General features: G+C 35.8%; 1 protein-coding gene across 1 annotated transcript in view; it reads left to right on the top strand.

The window, feature by feature from the left end:
* LOC138316724 (uncharacterized) overlaps positions 1-16246 on the top strand; it is a 43955-nt gene that overhangs the window by 514 nt on the left and 27195 nt on the right. The window contains exons 2-8 of the mRNA XM_069258382.1: positions 1361-1601; positions 1990-2142; positions 2436-2641; positions 3367-3460; positions 8041-8248; positions 10905-10921; positions 15323-15395. Coding sequence (XP_069114483.1) covers positions 1398-1601; positions 1990-2142; positions 2436-2641; positions 3367-3460; positions 8041-8248; positions 10905-10921; positions 15323-15395 — 955 coding nt within the window. The 5' untranslated portion in view covers positions 1361-1397. The remainder of the gene's footprint in view (positions 1-1360; positions 1602-1989; positions 2143-2435; positions 2642-3366; positions 3461-8040; positions 8249-10904; positions 10922-15322; positions 15396-16246) is intronic.

Raw genomic sequence — 16246 nt, 5'->3', positions numbered from 1 at the left:
TTAAATATTTATAACATCATTATGAAAATATATAAATTGTTTAATTGTTTTATTCAGGCATAATCAAAATTGATAAATGATAAAATACTAAGGTCAGATTAGCTAATAGAAATATGGAACAGTAGTGCATATGTCAGGTTTATCTATTTATAGTGCTGATCATATAAAGTGAGTATATGGCATGAGGTTAAAATAAAACTAATTAAAAGTCTTTACATTATACCTGTACATACTATTGTATGCTTATCGATAATGGCAATTATTGACAAGAACTTGTTCTAAGTGACCTTTGTCAGTTTTGGTTTCTACTTTCTAAGCAATTCATCTCAAATAATTAGACAATGTTGAATCATGACTTAAAAAGACAGATAAATTATCATATTCAAACTTTGTTTGATTTCACACTCAGATTAGCCTTGGATAACCTATAAATATTTTCTATTTTCACTTTGCATTTGGAAATTACAATGTTATTAGAAACAGGAAGTAATAAAATTTCAACTGCATCATTTGTATACAACTTACAAGTGGAATTTCCGTAAGCATATAACATACTTGATATTGGGCTTGAGAGGAGGAAGTGAAACATAATGGAACAAGTATAAAAAAAATCCATGCATGTATACATATCTTTGGCAAATCATATGTCTAAAATTGGAAATGATTAAGGTAAGTGAAATAAATAGTCTCTGAGTCCAGTTAATAACACAGTATATATTTAGCTACCCTTAGTGTACTTGTGTAGTAGGAGTGGAAAAATGCACAGCCTGATCTAGGTTGGAACCAAGGACCCGGTGGATGCGATCACTAGCAGGATGCTCTAGCTAGCAATCAAACTATCTATTCATCGACAATTGACCCACTACACATCTGTTACACTTGTGATTAAGTACCTATACACAGCTGGTACCTTGAAAGTTGTGATATTACAATTGTAATTGGTCTTTGCGTGGAATGTTCATGCACAGCAAAATCTTTAAAGATGCTCCTCCGCCAACTTAGCAAAAACAATGTTCATCATTTGAACAATAATTTGTGTTTAATCATGTATATATATGTCTACTTAGCAAAAAAGTAACATAAAATCATTCATTTTGCTTTTGGTGCATGCGCAATCAGTAGTTCTTTCCATATAGGACATAGTGCCACAGAATTTTTTCGGGGTACAATTAATTATTTTTAGTACTTTTATCTTTAAATAAAATTAGAAGCTCAAACTTTTCAAACAATTATATCTGGCCTATAGATATTCTTTAATCCAGATATTAAAAAAGATTATGTAAATATCCCTTAAATAGTAATACCTGCTATTTAAGTTGTACTGTTATATATCAGCTATGACTGTTTTACTGTTATTCAGGTCCTGATGTAGATTGATACTACCATTCCCTGTCACAATGGAGAGGCAATATATAACAGTGAACAAGGAGTCCCTGGTTCAGGGCATAGCAAGGATTCGAGCAGCCATGATACCTTATGTGTTAGCGAACGAGCCTCATAATTGTACTAAAGAGATGCATGCTTTGTCTCGTGTCATCTGTGACGTAAACATGAAGTATCGAGTGATTGATATGGAGAAATTGATTCGGGAGAACTGTGAGGTAATGTCTTTGCATATAATCACATCAATTAGTCGATATAGTATGACATCAAATCATCTATAATTGTGCTGCATTGGTTCAAATTCACAAGGGACATCAATATTATATAATGTAGGATGCGATAGGGATGAGGGACAGAAGGATGTTATTTAGTAGGTCTGATATGTTGTACATACGTGATTATGGTAGATTAATTTATAGAAACACACCAACAAACTTTTTCAGGGTTATGAAGAGAAAGAGTTTTAGTCGTAGATTATTTCTTTAAATTATGATTGGCATTGGGTAACAATACTTATGGGCAAAGCAAATTAAAAAGAAATGTTTTTGTTTCTTAACAGTATACAATACCTAACTATTATTTAATAAGTTTTTTTTTCTGTTACAGGAACTTGAACAAGTGAAGAGAATTGGGTTTGCCTTCAATATACTAGAGAAATATGCACGCCATTTGCTGAAGCCACTTAAAAACAGAGCAGAAATGTGGAGATATGTGAAGTTTAGCAACTCTTTCTTCAAAGAGCGTGTGGATGTTATTAAGGTATCAACTATACTGATAAGTGACTTTTTAATCACAGCTCAAAAGTGCATTTATTTTATTTTACTTACATAAAATAACAATTGGCAAATAATAATACAAGGGTATAGATATGTGATATACCAGTAATGACATACCAGTAATGATTTCTTGCTTAATTTAAATCAATATCTTTAACTATTATACACACATTGGCATGTATTGTTTTGATCCAGTTTGATGCGGAGAAAAGATGATTACAGAAAAGTTCATGGTTAAAACATCTCAATCATGCATTACTGTTGTCACTTGTACAGGGAGGTCGAGAAATCATGCGCAAGATGGGATACACAGAAGATATCGACGGAGGAATGGCATTTCCCGAGGGTGCAGACAGTGACCCTAATGTAATTGCTGAACTTATTTGTGATATCTTGATGATGAAGTATGAAATCACTAACCTGCTCAATGGGGAACACCCAGCCCCAGAAATACTTGTCGATCTCATCAAACCAGCTGCAAAGTAAGTGAATGCATAATGGAAGTTATTTATGGAAACCAAATTCCTCTACACAAATAATTGTGATTAGAGCTGTGATTGTGAGTTACAGAGATACACAGTTGTATCTACCTGGCATACAGTCAATGTGGGTATAGTTGGAAGAGCTTTTTGCTCCAATTTCAACTCTACCATAATCCAGAATCATTATAAAGGTACAGTTACTGTTAATATCTGCATTTATTGGAAGGAATTTTGTTTAACAATTATAAACAATCTGTTATAGGTTCTATAGTCATGTATTGTGTGGTAGACTGCACTTTGGCTTGGTTAGTTTATGAATGATATTGCTGAGTAAATATTAAATATCTTGCGAGTCCAGGGATGGTTATTCTGTGCACCATGTGTTCTATTCCCATTAAAAACCTTAGTTTTACTGTACCATGAGGTCACACGGTTATGTATTGTCTTAAGGCTCACTTATAGCCAGATGTTATGTTCTATCATTCAGCATGGGTTGAGATTTCCTTTGACATATCTATTGAATCTGTACAGCCAGCTAATGAGATCACCAATTCATAGTTGTATTACTTTTAGTTATGTACATTTACATGGATGCGAGAACCCTAACTAGGGTAAGGATGCATGGTTACAAACAAACTGGTATAACTTACATATTTCACACTTATTTTAGAGTGCACTGTAGTTGTAGTAGTAGTCTCATTAACTTACTACAATTGGTTTTGCAGAAGTCAACTTCAAGTATTACAGTCTGTGTTAGACTTCCAGAAAAATAACAGAGAAGCACCAGAACAGAAAGGAGACTCTGGCCAGAACTTTGTGGTAAGATCAGAAATTCAAAAAAATCTGAAATGAAACTATTATATACCAGTAATATTCAGCATATTCATTTATATATTGTAAACAGTTGTTTTGGTTGATGTTAAAGTTACTAAATCATTAGATTTACAAAGATTTCTTATGGTTTTTGACTTCCTACAAACGTTCTTATACATGAAATTAGATAGTAATCAAAATTACAACTTTTTATTTGAAATTTATGCAATGTTTATCAATGTTAAAATATCGCCAAACACAACAAGAAACTGTATCTGTCGGCATTGACTGTTTATAACGGAAAGAACCGAGTGCATCGTTGAGTTCAAAATCGGGATCGCTGAAAATCTCACCCGGCTAATGGATATAGATGTAATAACATCACTATAAAAGGCAACTTATTTTTTATCGGTTATATTGGCTTGATTCAAAACAGCATACGTTCTATGAAGCTTTAGAGTATGTGATAGAAATATGACAAGAAGCACAGGGACCTGGCACAATTTTTTTTTAATGTCAGGTCCCTGTGACAAGAAGTGAGAGGTATTTTTACTCGTTAATTATGTATATATTATACATGTATACAGGAGTACTTGTACCTTATTAAGCAAACATATACATTTTACATAGGTCTACAATGTATATGTAAGGTATATTTTTGCTTTGAATACATAAAAATACACATACAATTTAGTTATATAGGTAGGTTGATTTTTTTTAAAGATACTCCACCGCTGACAAATGGTATATTTTCACTATCAAAAACAGGAGCAGACGATTTAGTGTTTTTATTCAGTTACAAAAGTTACTTACTTTACACTATTACCACCATTGAAAAGTTTTAGCTTCTATTATATTTTACTTCATTAAAAAATATGAAAAAAATTAATTGCATCCCGAAAAAAATCCGTGGCACTATATCCTATATGGAATTAAGTATTGATTGCGCATGCACCAAAGGCAAAAGAAATTACTTTATACTATTTTTGTGTTAATTAGACATATATATACACAATTAAACACTAATTATTGTTCAAATGATGAATATCATTTATGTTCTGTCGGCGTTTGAGCATCTTTAAGTAAATCAGATGGAAAAAGGTTATATAACTAGTGTTGTGCATAGTGAGAGACTTGACAAAGCCGTGTTAGTTCGTGGTTTATTCGTTTTACAAGTAATAACGTTACAAACGTGACATCACAAAGCTATGACGTCACAATGTACTATGGCGCGCAAAGGCATACATAATGTTAGTGAAACATCTGCGACAACTAGTGACATGTAGGTGGATATATTTAACTAGGGATATATATAGGGAATGTCCATAAGACGGATAGACATTATAACTAGGTATATTTATTACATAATTTGTTTACACCAATTTATATATGAGAAAATATAATTTTTTCAATTATTATATGGCTGAGTGTTTTGCTCGCTCCTGATTGGCTGAAACTACACTTTCCCGCCACGATACAACACGATATCCACCAGAAAATTCCAAACTATGCATTGTACTATGCATTGTGATGTCATCCCAGGTTGATATAAGATTCCAAAACCCCCAGGTCGTACCGAAATATAGAAATTTTTGCATTGTGACGTTATGTAAAATGATGTCACAATCACTTCACAGGTTGATATAAGATTCTAATGGGTCCAGGCCGTACCCAAATATAGCATAAAGGGAATTTCCGTGACTTCAAATATCTAATGTGACATCATCATTCAGTGAAATGTTTCGGGGAGCAGCAGATTTACTGGAATCAATGTGACCCTGCCAATATTTGTGTGTACGTTTCTGTCAGATTTTTCAAATAATAAGTAAAATTGTATTACGTGGTGTTTTCTCTATTTTATTGATATTATCAGCCTTCATTTTTCTCTTCGAAATTATTCAACAGGACTATTGAGTATCGGGGAGAGGGGTTGCTCAATATCATGAAGAGGAAATACATGTACATATACATGTAGTCAAATGGTTTACATTATGTAAATGCCATATAATAAAACAGATGTCGACCTGTTTTCAGGTGGATACAGTGATTTATCAACTCTCGAAAATGATATACCCAACGGCCTTCGGCCTCGGGTAATATCGCTTCCTCGAGTTAATAATTCACCGTATCCACTTGAAAACAGGTCGATATTTGTATGCTATTATCCCGACTGTTCTATGGAAACGTGATATTGTACAGTTCAAGATGTTATATTGCACATCTTTAGGAAGAACTTGCTGTTGTTGCCTAGTTTTGTAGAAAACTTCCGAGGAATCGCGCGTAACAGTGAGTTACGTTATTATGATGTCACAAGGGTTAAGGCTCAATTTCGCGCTAGCTTTATAAATCTCAAATCAGACATGTCATGTAGACGTTTATCGAGTAGAGGACGAACACGGTGAATGTATTAGATAAAAAGGCTGCATGCAGGTCTAATAATGTTAAAGAAGACAATAAGACATTCAAACCGGAGTAACAACGTGACGTACGTGGGTAATACATTAATCTTCATTAGGACTTCTCCGTATGGTTCTGATGATTTTGTTAAGTGATTGTCGTATTCGTTTTATAAAATATTCAACTGAAAAACTTGTGATTATGTAATAAAACAAATATTTCATAGGTTACTGTGCTCTAGTTCATAATATTTACCCCTCAGTGGTGGTAATCAACAAATATTATATTGCACTCGGGCGAAACATTTGTTGATTACTGCCACATTGGGTTAAATATTATGAACTAGAGCACAGTAACCTATGAAATTTTTGTATAATAGGGAATTTTCATCAGACGGATAGAGACTATAACTAGAGATATATAAGGGAATGCCCATTATACGGATAGACCTTATAACTAGGGATATATAGTGAATGTCAAATATTGATATAATGATAAAAGAAATGCATGTACCTAATCAGTCCGCCAAGCATGCCTATACTATTAGTTTTTGTTTCCATTTTTGTCCTTATTAAAAAAAGTCTATATATTAGGCCAATTAAAAAAAAAAAGCCTAATAATATTGGCAGGTTTAATTTAGCGGACTAGTACCTATATCATGACAAATGAAAATAAAATAATGGTAGAAGCAAGTATAAAACCATATAATATAATGAAAACTCTTTTTTTTATAGATGCAAAAACCTGTACAATATATGAATATTTACACTTAGAAACTCTCCACAAAACTTCTGCAACTGTTTGAACGTTTATTTGATTTAACACAGTAATCAGGAACTTGTAGTCGATAAATTTGTGTTTTGATTCGATAGCAGATATGTCAATTAGATAGATGAGATTTCCTTCGGTCGGATGTTTGGAATGTTCCCGCATCGGGCATGCACATATGGATTGTTTATGCTCGCTGAAAGATAATAATATAAAATAGTGACTAGGTCGTTTCTCTTTATTTTCAGTTTTTCTCCATTTTGAACAAAATGGTTATACAAACTTTTAAATTTTGTTATTAACACAAAGTACACAACTTTTACAATTATTTCTATAATTCTTTTATTACATGATATTTTAAGGATTTAGTCCCTTTAACATATCTGTAGTAAATATAAAATATACTACTTACCGATCAATTTGCTACAGAACACTTACTGGCTACAGAAAACTAACTGGCTGAAATCCATAAAAAATCCAAACCAAAAATGCCCCAGCCTCCGTATGAAACCTGCCCCTGATGAGATAAACATAGTTATTAACACTTGCACTGACATAAAAAATAGTTGGGCATAATACTCCTTTTTACTTTTACTTTTATTATTACATGATTATAAATGCTTTCAATGTTTAGAATAATATCAGTCATGTCCCATCCTTGCTGTGATGTCCCATTCCTTGCTTCATGTCCCATTCCCTTCTGTGATGTCCCATTTGCTGTGATGTCCCATTCCTTGCTGTGATGCCCATTCCCTTGCTGTGATGTCCCATCCATTGCTGTGTCCCATCCTTGCTTTCTGTCATGTCCTTGTGATGTCCCATCCTTGCTGTGATGTCCCATCCCTTGCTGTGATGTCCATTTTTTGCTGTGATGTCCCATTCCTTGCTGTGATGCCTCATTCCTTGCTGCGATGTCCCATTCCCTTGCTGTCATGTCCCATCCCTTGCTGTGATGTCCCAAATTCCTTGCTGTGATGTCCCATCCCTTGCTGTGATGTCCCCTTGCTGTCATTTTTTGCTGTGAGTCCCATCCCTGCTGAAGTCCCATTGCTGTGATGTCCCATCCCTTGCTGTCAAGTCCCATCCCTTGCTGTCAAGTCCCTCCCTTGCTGTCCCATCCCTTGCTGTGGAAGTCCATCCCTTGCTGTCAATCCCATCCCTTGCTGTCAAGTCCATCCCTTAATGTCCCATCCCTTGCTGTGCCAATCCCTGCAGTCAAGTCCAACCTGCGAAAGTCCCATCCCTTGCTACCATGTCCCATCCCTTCCTTTATGTCTTACCCTTCCCAGTTAGGTCCCATCCCTTCCAGCCTCAGAGACTGGGATTTCTAGTTAGTATGTTAAAATTCCTTTTTCTCATTTGTACTTTTAAAGCATATTTTATAACTTTACCCTGTATGTTTTTTTTGTATATTTTTTTAGATTCCATTAATTAACCCCGATAGAGTAATGCCAACATTTCCTGCTATGGAGGGGTATGTACAGGATTCTGGTCAGGACAATTTAGGATTACCGAGGGAAGGAAAGGAATTTGCCTCTGGCAACAGGCCTCCTGGGGCACCCCCACATACCATCTATTGTCCAGCAAGCCATGGACTCTGTGAACACCTCGTCAGAGAACTCAGGACAGGTAAGATATATGAACCTAAGTGAAAATGAGAGGATATGATGTACTGCATATAAAAGTCTCAAGTGACAGCATTATGTAGAAATTACCTTTTTATAATTACATACTGTTTAAACATTGTAACCACATACTGGTACACATGGTAACTACATACTGTTAAACATTGTAACCACATACTGGTAAACATGGTAACACATGGTAACCACATACTGGTAAACATGGTAACCACATACTGGTAAACATGGTAACCACATACTGTTAAACATTGTAACCACATACTGGTAAATATGGTAACCACATACTGTTAAACATTGTAACCACATACTGGTAAACATGGTAAACCACATACTGGTAAACATGGTAACCACATACTGGTAAACATGGTAACCACATACTGTTAAACATTGTAACCACATACTGGTAAACATGGTAACCACATACTGTTAAACATTGTAACCACATACTGGTAAACATACTGGTAACATGGTACACATACTGGTAAACATGGTAACCACATACTGGTAAACATGGTAAACCACATTACTGTTAAAACATTGTAACCACATATGGTAAACATGGTAACACATACTGGTAAACATGGTAACCACATACTGGTAAACATGGTAACCACATACTGTAAACATAACCACATACTGGTAAACTGGTAACCACATACTGGTAAACATGGTAACCACATACTGGTAAACATGGTAACACATACTACATGGTAACCACATACTGGTAACATGGTAACCACATACTGGTAAACATGGTAACCACATACTGGTAAACATGGTAACCACATACTGGTAAACATGGTAACCACATACTGGTATAAACATGGTAACCACATACTGGTAAACATGGTAACCACATACTGGTAAACATGGTAACCACATACTGGTAAACATGGTAACACATACTGGTAAACATGTAACCACATATGGTAAACATGGTAACACATACTGTAAACATGTAAACCATACTGGTAAAATGGACATACATGCTGGTAAACATGGTAACCACATACTGGTAAACCATGGTAACCACATACTGGTAAAACATGGTAACCACATACTGGTAAACATGTAACCACATACTGGTAAACATGGTAACCACATACTGGTTAAACATGGTAACCACATACTGGTAAACATGGTAAACCACATACTGGTAAACACATGGTAAACACATACTGGTAAACATGGAAAACCACATACTGGTAAACATGGTAAACACATACTGGTAACATGGCAACCACATACTGGTAAACATGGTAACTACCACATACTGGTAAACATTGGTAAACCAATACTGGTTAAACATGGTAACCATATACTGGTAAAACATGGTAACCACATACTGGTAAACATGGTAACCACATACTGGTAAACATGTGAAACCACATACTGGTAAACATGGTAACCACATACTGGTAAACATGGTAACCACATACTGGTAAACATGGTAACCACATACTGGTAAACATGGTAACCACATACTGGTAAACATGGTAACCACATAAACATGGTAACCACATACTGGTAAACATGGTCACCACAACTATCTGGTAAACACATGGTAAACATTCACATACTGGTAAACATGGTAACCATACTGTTAAACATTGTAACCACATACTGGTAAACATGGTAACCACATACTGGTAAACATGGAAAACCACATACTGGTAAACATGGTAACCACATACTGGTAAACATGGTCAACCACATACTGGTAAACATGGTAACACATACTGGTAAACATTGTAACCACATACTGGTAAACATGGTAACCACATACTGGTAAACATGGTAACCACATACTGGTAAACATGGTAACCACAGACGGTAAACACATACTGGTAAACATGGTAACCACATACTGGTAAACATGGTAACCACATACTGGTTAACATAAAAAACATACCTGGGTAACCACCATACTGTGGTAAACATGGTAATCCACATACTGGTAAACATGGTAACCACATACTGGTAAACATGGTAACCACATACTGGTAAACATGGTAACCACATACTGGTAAACATGGTAACCACGCGCATACTTGGTAAAATGGTAACCACATACTGATAAACAGGTAGATCCATATACTGGTAAACATGGTTAACAATGCATACTGGTAAACATATGGTAACCACATACTGTAACATTGTAAACCACTATATGGTAACATGTGTAACCGCATAGTACTGGTAGTAACATACGGTAAACATTGTAACACATACTGGTAAACTTGGTAACCACATACTGGTAAAACATGGTAACCACATACTGGTAAACATGGTAACCACATACTCTGTAAAACATTGTAACCACATACTGGTAAACACATGGTAAACCGGAAACCACAGTATCTGGTTAAACATTGGTAACCACATTACTGGTAACATGGTAACGACATTATGGTAAACATGGGGGGGGCCACATACTGGTAAACATGGTAACCACATACTGGTAAACAATGGGCAAACACATTACTGGTACTAAATGGTAAACATACTGGTAAACCATTGTAACCATACTGGTAAACATGGTAACCCACATGTGGTAAAACATGGTATAACGCACAAACATTAACCACATATGGTAAATTGGCAACCACATACCTGGTAAACTTAGTAACCCACATTACTAGGTAACAATGGAACCATGGTAACATGGTAACCACTATATGGTAAACCATTGTAACCCCATACTGGTAAACATGGTAACCACATACTGGTAACATGGCAACCAACATACATGGTAACCACACATACTGGTAAACATGGTAACCACATGGTAAACCACATACTGGTTAAACGTGGAAACCACATACTGGTAAACATGGTAAACACATACATGGTAACCATATACTGGTAACATGGGTAAACCAAATACTGGTAAACTTAAACATGAAATACCACATTACTGGTCTAATCTGGTAACACATTACTGGTAAACATGGGTCACCACTTACTTGTAAAACATTGTAACCACTAAACTGGTAAACATGGAAACCACATGCTGGTAAACATGGTAACCACATACTGGTAAACATGTTAACCACATACTGGTAAACATGGCACATACTGGTACATAGTAAAACATGAGTAACCACATACACATGTTAAACAGTGTAACCACATACTGGTAACATGGTAACCACATACTGTAAAACATTGTAACCACATACTGGTAAACATGGTAACCACATACTGGTAAACATGGTAACCACATACTGGTAAACATGGTAACCACATACTGTTAAACATTGTAACCACATACTGGTAAACATTGGTAACCACATACTGGTAAACATGGTAACCACATACTGTAAACATTGGTAACCACATACTGGTAAACATGGTAACCACATACTGGTAAACATGTAAACACATACTGTAAACATAACATGGTAAACCACATACTGGTAACCACATACTGTAAACATTGGTAACCACATACTGGTAAACATTGTAACCACATACTGGTAAACATGGTAACCACATACTGGTAAACATGGTAACCACATACTGGTAAACATGGTAACCACATACTGTTAAACATTGTAACCACATACTGGTAAACATGGTAACCACATACTGGTAAACATGGTAACCACATACTGGTAAACATGGTAACCACATACTGGTAAACATGGTAACCACATACTGGTAAACATGGTAACCACATACTGGTAAACATGGTAACCACATACTGGTAAACATGGAAACCACATACTGGTAAACATGGTAACCACATACTGGTAAACATGGTAACCACATACTGGTAAACATGGTAACCACATACTGGTAAACATGGTAACCACATACTGGTAAACATGGTAACCACATACTGGTAAACATGGAAACCACATACTGGTAAACATGGTAACCACATACTGGTAAACATGGTAACCACATACTGGTAAACATGGTAACCACATACTGGTAAACAAAACCAATACTGGTAACATGGTAAACCACATACTGGTAAACATGGTAACCACATACTGGTAAACATGGTAACCACATACTGGTAAACATGGTAACCACATACTGGTAAACATGGTCACCACATACTTGTAAACATGGTAACCACATACTGGTAAACATGGAAACCACACATACTGGTAAACATGGTAACCACATACTGGTAAACATGGTAACCACATACTGGTAAACATGGTAACCACATACTGGTAAACATGGTAACCACATACTGGTAAACATGGTAACCACATACTGGTAAACATGGTAACCACATACTGGTAAACATGGTAACCACATACTGGTAAACATGGCAACCACATACTGGTAAACATGGTAACCACATACTGGTAACAATGGAAACCACATACTGGTAAACATGGTAAACACATACTGGTAAACATTGTAACCCCATACTGGTAAACATGGTAACCACATACTGGTAAACATGGTAACCACATACTGGTAAACATGGAAACCACATACTGGTAAACATGGAAACCACATACTGGTAAACATGGTAAACACATACTGGTAAACATGGTAACCATATACTGGTAAACATGGTAACCAAATACTGGTAAACATGGTACCCATATACTGGTAAACATAAACATTGAAACCACATACTGGTAAACATGGTAACCACATAGTGGTAAACATGGTAACCACATACTTTAAAACATTGTAACCACATACTGGTAAACATGGAAACCACATACTGGTAAACATGGAAACCACATACTGGTAAACATGGTAACCACATACTGGTAAACATGGTCACCACATACTGGTAAACATGGTAATCACATACTGGTAAACATTGTAACCACATACTGGTAAACATGGTAACCACATACTTGTAAACATTGTAACCACATACTAGTAAACTTGGTAACCAAATATGGGTAAACATGGTAACCACATACTGGTTAACATGGTAACAACATATTGGTTAACATGGTAACCACATACTGGTTAACATGGTAACAACATATTGGTTAACATGGTAACCACATATTGGTAAACATTGTAACGATATACTTGTAAACATTGTAACCACATACTGGTTAACATGGTAACAACATATTGGTTAACATGGTATCCACATATTGGTAAATATTGTAACCACATACTGGTAAACATGGTAACTGCATACTGGTAAACATAGTAACCACATACTGGTAAACTTGGTAACCGTATACTGGTAAACTTGGTAACCACATACTGGTAAACATTGTAACCACATACTGGTAAACATTGTAACCATATACTTGTAAACATTGTAACCACATACTGGTTAACATGGTAACCACATATTGGTAAATATTGTAACCACATACTGGTAAACATGGTAACTGCATACTGGTAAACATAGTAACCACATACTGGTTAACTTGGTAACCACATACTGGTAAACATTGTAACCACATACTGGTAAACATGGTAATCACATAGTGGTAAACTTAGTAATCACATGCTGGTAAACATAGTTACCACATACTGGTGAACTTGGTAACCACATATTGGTAAACATTGTAACCACATACTGGTAATCATGGTAACCACATACTGGTAAACATGGTAACCACATACTGGTAAACATGGTAACCACATACTGGTAAACATGGTAACCAAATACTGGTAAACATGGTAACCATATACTGGTAAACATAAACATGGAAACCACATACGGGTAAACATGGTAACCACATACTGGTAAACATTGTAACCATATACTTGTAAACATTGTAACCACATACTGGTTAACATGGTAACCACATATTGGTAAATATTGTAACCACATACTGGTAAACATGGTAACCGCATACTGGTAAACATAGTAACCACATACTGGTAAACTTGGTAACCACATACTGGTAAACATTGTAACCACATACTGGTAAACATGGTAATCGCATAGTGGTAAACTTAGTAATCACATGCTGGTAAACATAGTTACCACATACTGGTGAACTTGGTAACCACATATTGGTAAACATTGTAACCACATACTGGTAATCATGGTAACCACATACTGGTAAACATGGTAACCACATACTGGTAAACATGGTAACCACATACTGGTAAACTTGAAAACCATATACTTGTAAACATTGTAACCACATACTGGTTAACATGGTAACCACACATTGGTAAATATTGTAACCACATACTGGTAAACATGGTAACCGCATACTGGTAAACATGGTAACCACATACTGGTAAACTTGGTAACCACATACTGGTAAACGTTGTAACCACATACTGGTAAACATGGTAACCACATACTTGTAAACATTGTAACCACATACTGGTAAACATGGAAACCACATACTGGTAAACATGGAAACCACATACTGGTAAACATGGTAACCACATACTGGTAAACATGGTCACCACATACTGGTAAACATGGTAATCACATACTGGTAAACATTGTAACCACATACTGGTAAACATGGTAACCACATACTTGTAAACATGGTAACCACATACTAGTAAACTTGGTAACCACATACGGGTAAACATGGTAACCACATACTGGTAAACATGGTAACCACATACTGGTAAACATGGTAACCACATACTGGTAAACATGGTAACCACATACTGTTAAACATTGTAACCACATACTGGTAAACATGGTAACCACATACTGTTAAACATTGTAACCACATACTGGTAAACATGGTTACCACATACTGGTAAACATGGTTACCACATGCTGGTAACTGTATCAACAGTTTTCCAAATTTACAACAATCCAGATCATCAAATGTTTGGCTAGTTGTCCACATTGTCCATGTTGCCCAGTTGAGCATAACTCTTTTCGTCAGTTTTGAATCAACTTAGATCACTGAAAAATACATTTAAACAAAACAAATACATATACCCAAATTAGCTTTAAGGTTTTAAAATTAATTTTGATATATTATGATTCACATTTAACTTCAAAAGGAGTATGAATGTGCAAGATGTGTTTAAACATTGATGGGTATGACATTCTGGAATATAGGGAGTCTCGTTGACTTGTAGTTGTTGACATGGTATCAGAATGTTTGTACGTTTATAACTTCAGCAGCAAGCGTCCAGTTCTACCACTGAAGCTGAGCCTACAGTGAATGACAACGACCAGACGAGTAACAGTGTGGGTGAGTATTGATGTTTCCATGGTTACCTAAACTCATTGATTTTTCCATGGTTACCTAAACTTTATTAGGTCACCTGAGACGAAGTCTCAACTGACCCATTCTAATCGCCTTTTGTCCGTCATCGTGCGTCGTCCATCGTATGTCCGTAAACAATTTACATTTTCGACTTCTTCTCCAAAACTGCTGAAGCAATTTCAAAAAAATTGCACAAACCTTCTAAGGCATAAGGCCAATCAAAATTGTGAATTATATGGTCCCCACCCCCCAGGGAGCTATGGGAGGGGCCAAAAGGGGTAAAATTGATTAAAATTTAAAAAATCTTCTCCACTCACAGATATGATGGAATTAGATACTCTTCATAGATAGAAAGGTCCTAAGGTCCTTTACAAAAATTGTGAATTATATGACCCTGGGGTCTCAGGTTTTCCCCTGGGTAAAGTTTACAATAGTTTATATAGGAAAAACACATTTTTGAGTATTATTTGATCATTTGTAATAGGAAATGTGTCAAATATTGTCAGAATTATCAGTATGAGATGGCCATTGAATCCTATTAACCAATTTTCCATGACTGACCCCCAGGGGCCTTAGGGGCGGGGTCAAACGGGGTCAAATAGGCTATAACTTCAAAAATCTTCTTCTGAAATTCTGGAAATGGTAGAATCACATACTCTTCATAGATGAAAAGGTCTTGAGGTCCTTTACAAAAATTGTGAATTATATGACCCTTGGGTCTCACGTTTCCCCCTGGGGAGGGGGTCAAGTTTACTATAGTTTATATAGGGAAAACATATTTATGAGCATTTTTGCTCAATTTTCGTAGGAAATGAGTCAAACTTGTTTAGAATTAT

The sequence above is a fragment of the Argopecten irradians genome, chromosome 2, assembly GCF_041381155.1.
Source record: "Argopecten irradians isolate NY chromosome 2, Ai_NY, whole genome shotgun sequence".
Taxonomy (NCBI): Eukaryota; Metazoa; Mollusca; class Bivalvia; order Pectinida; family Pectinidae; genus Argopecten; species Argopecten irradians.
This window is presented reverse-complemented; position numbering and strand designations above follow the sequence as displayed.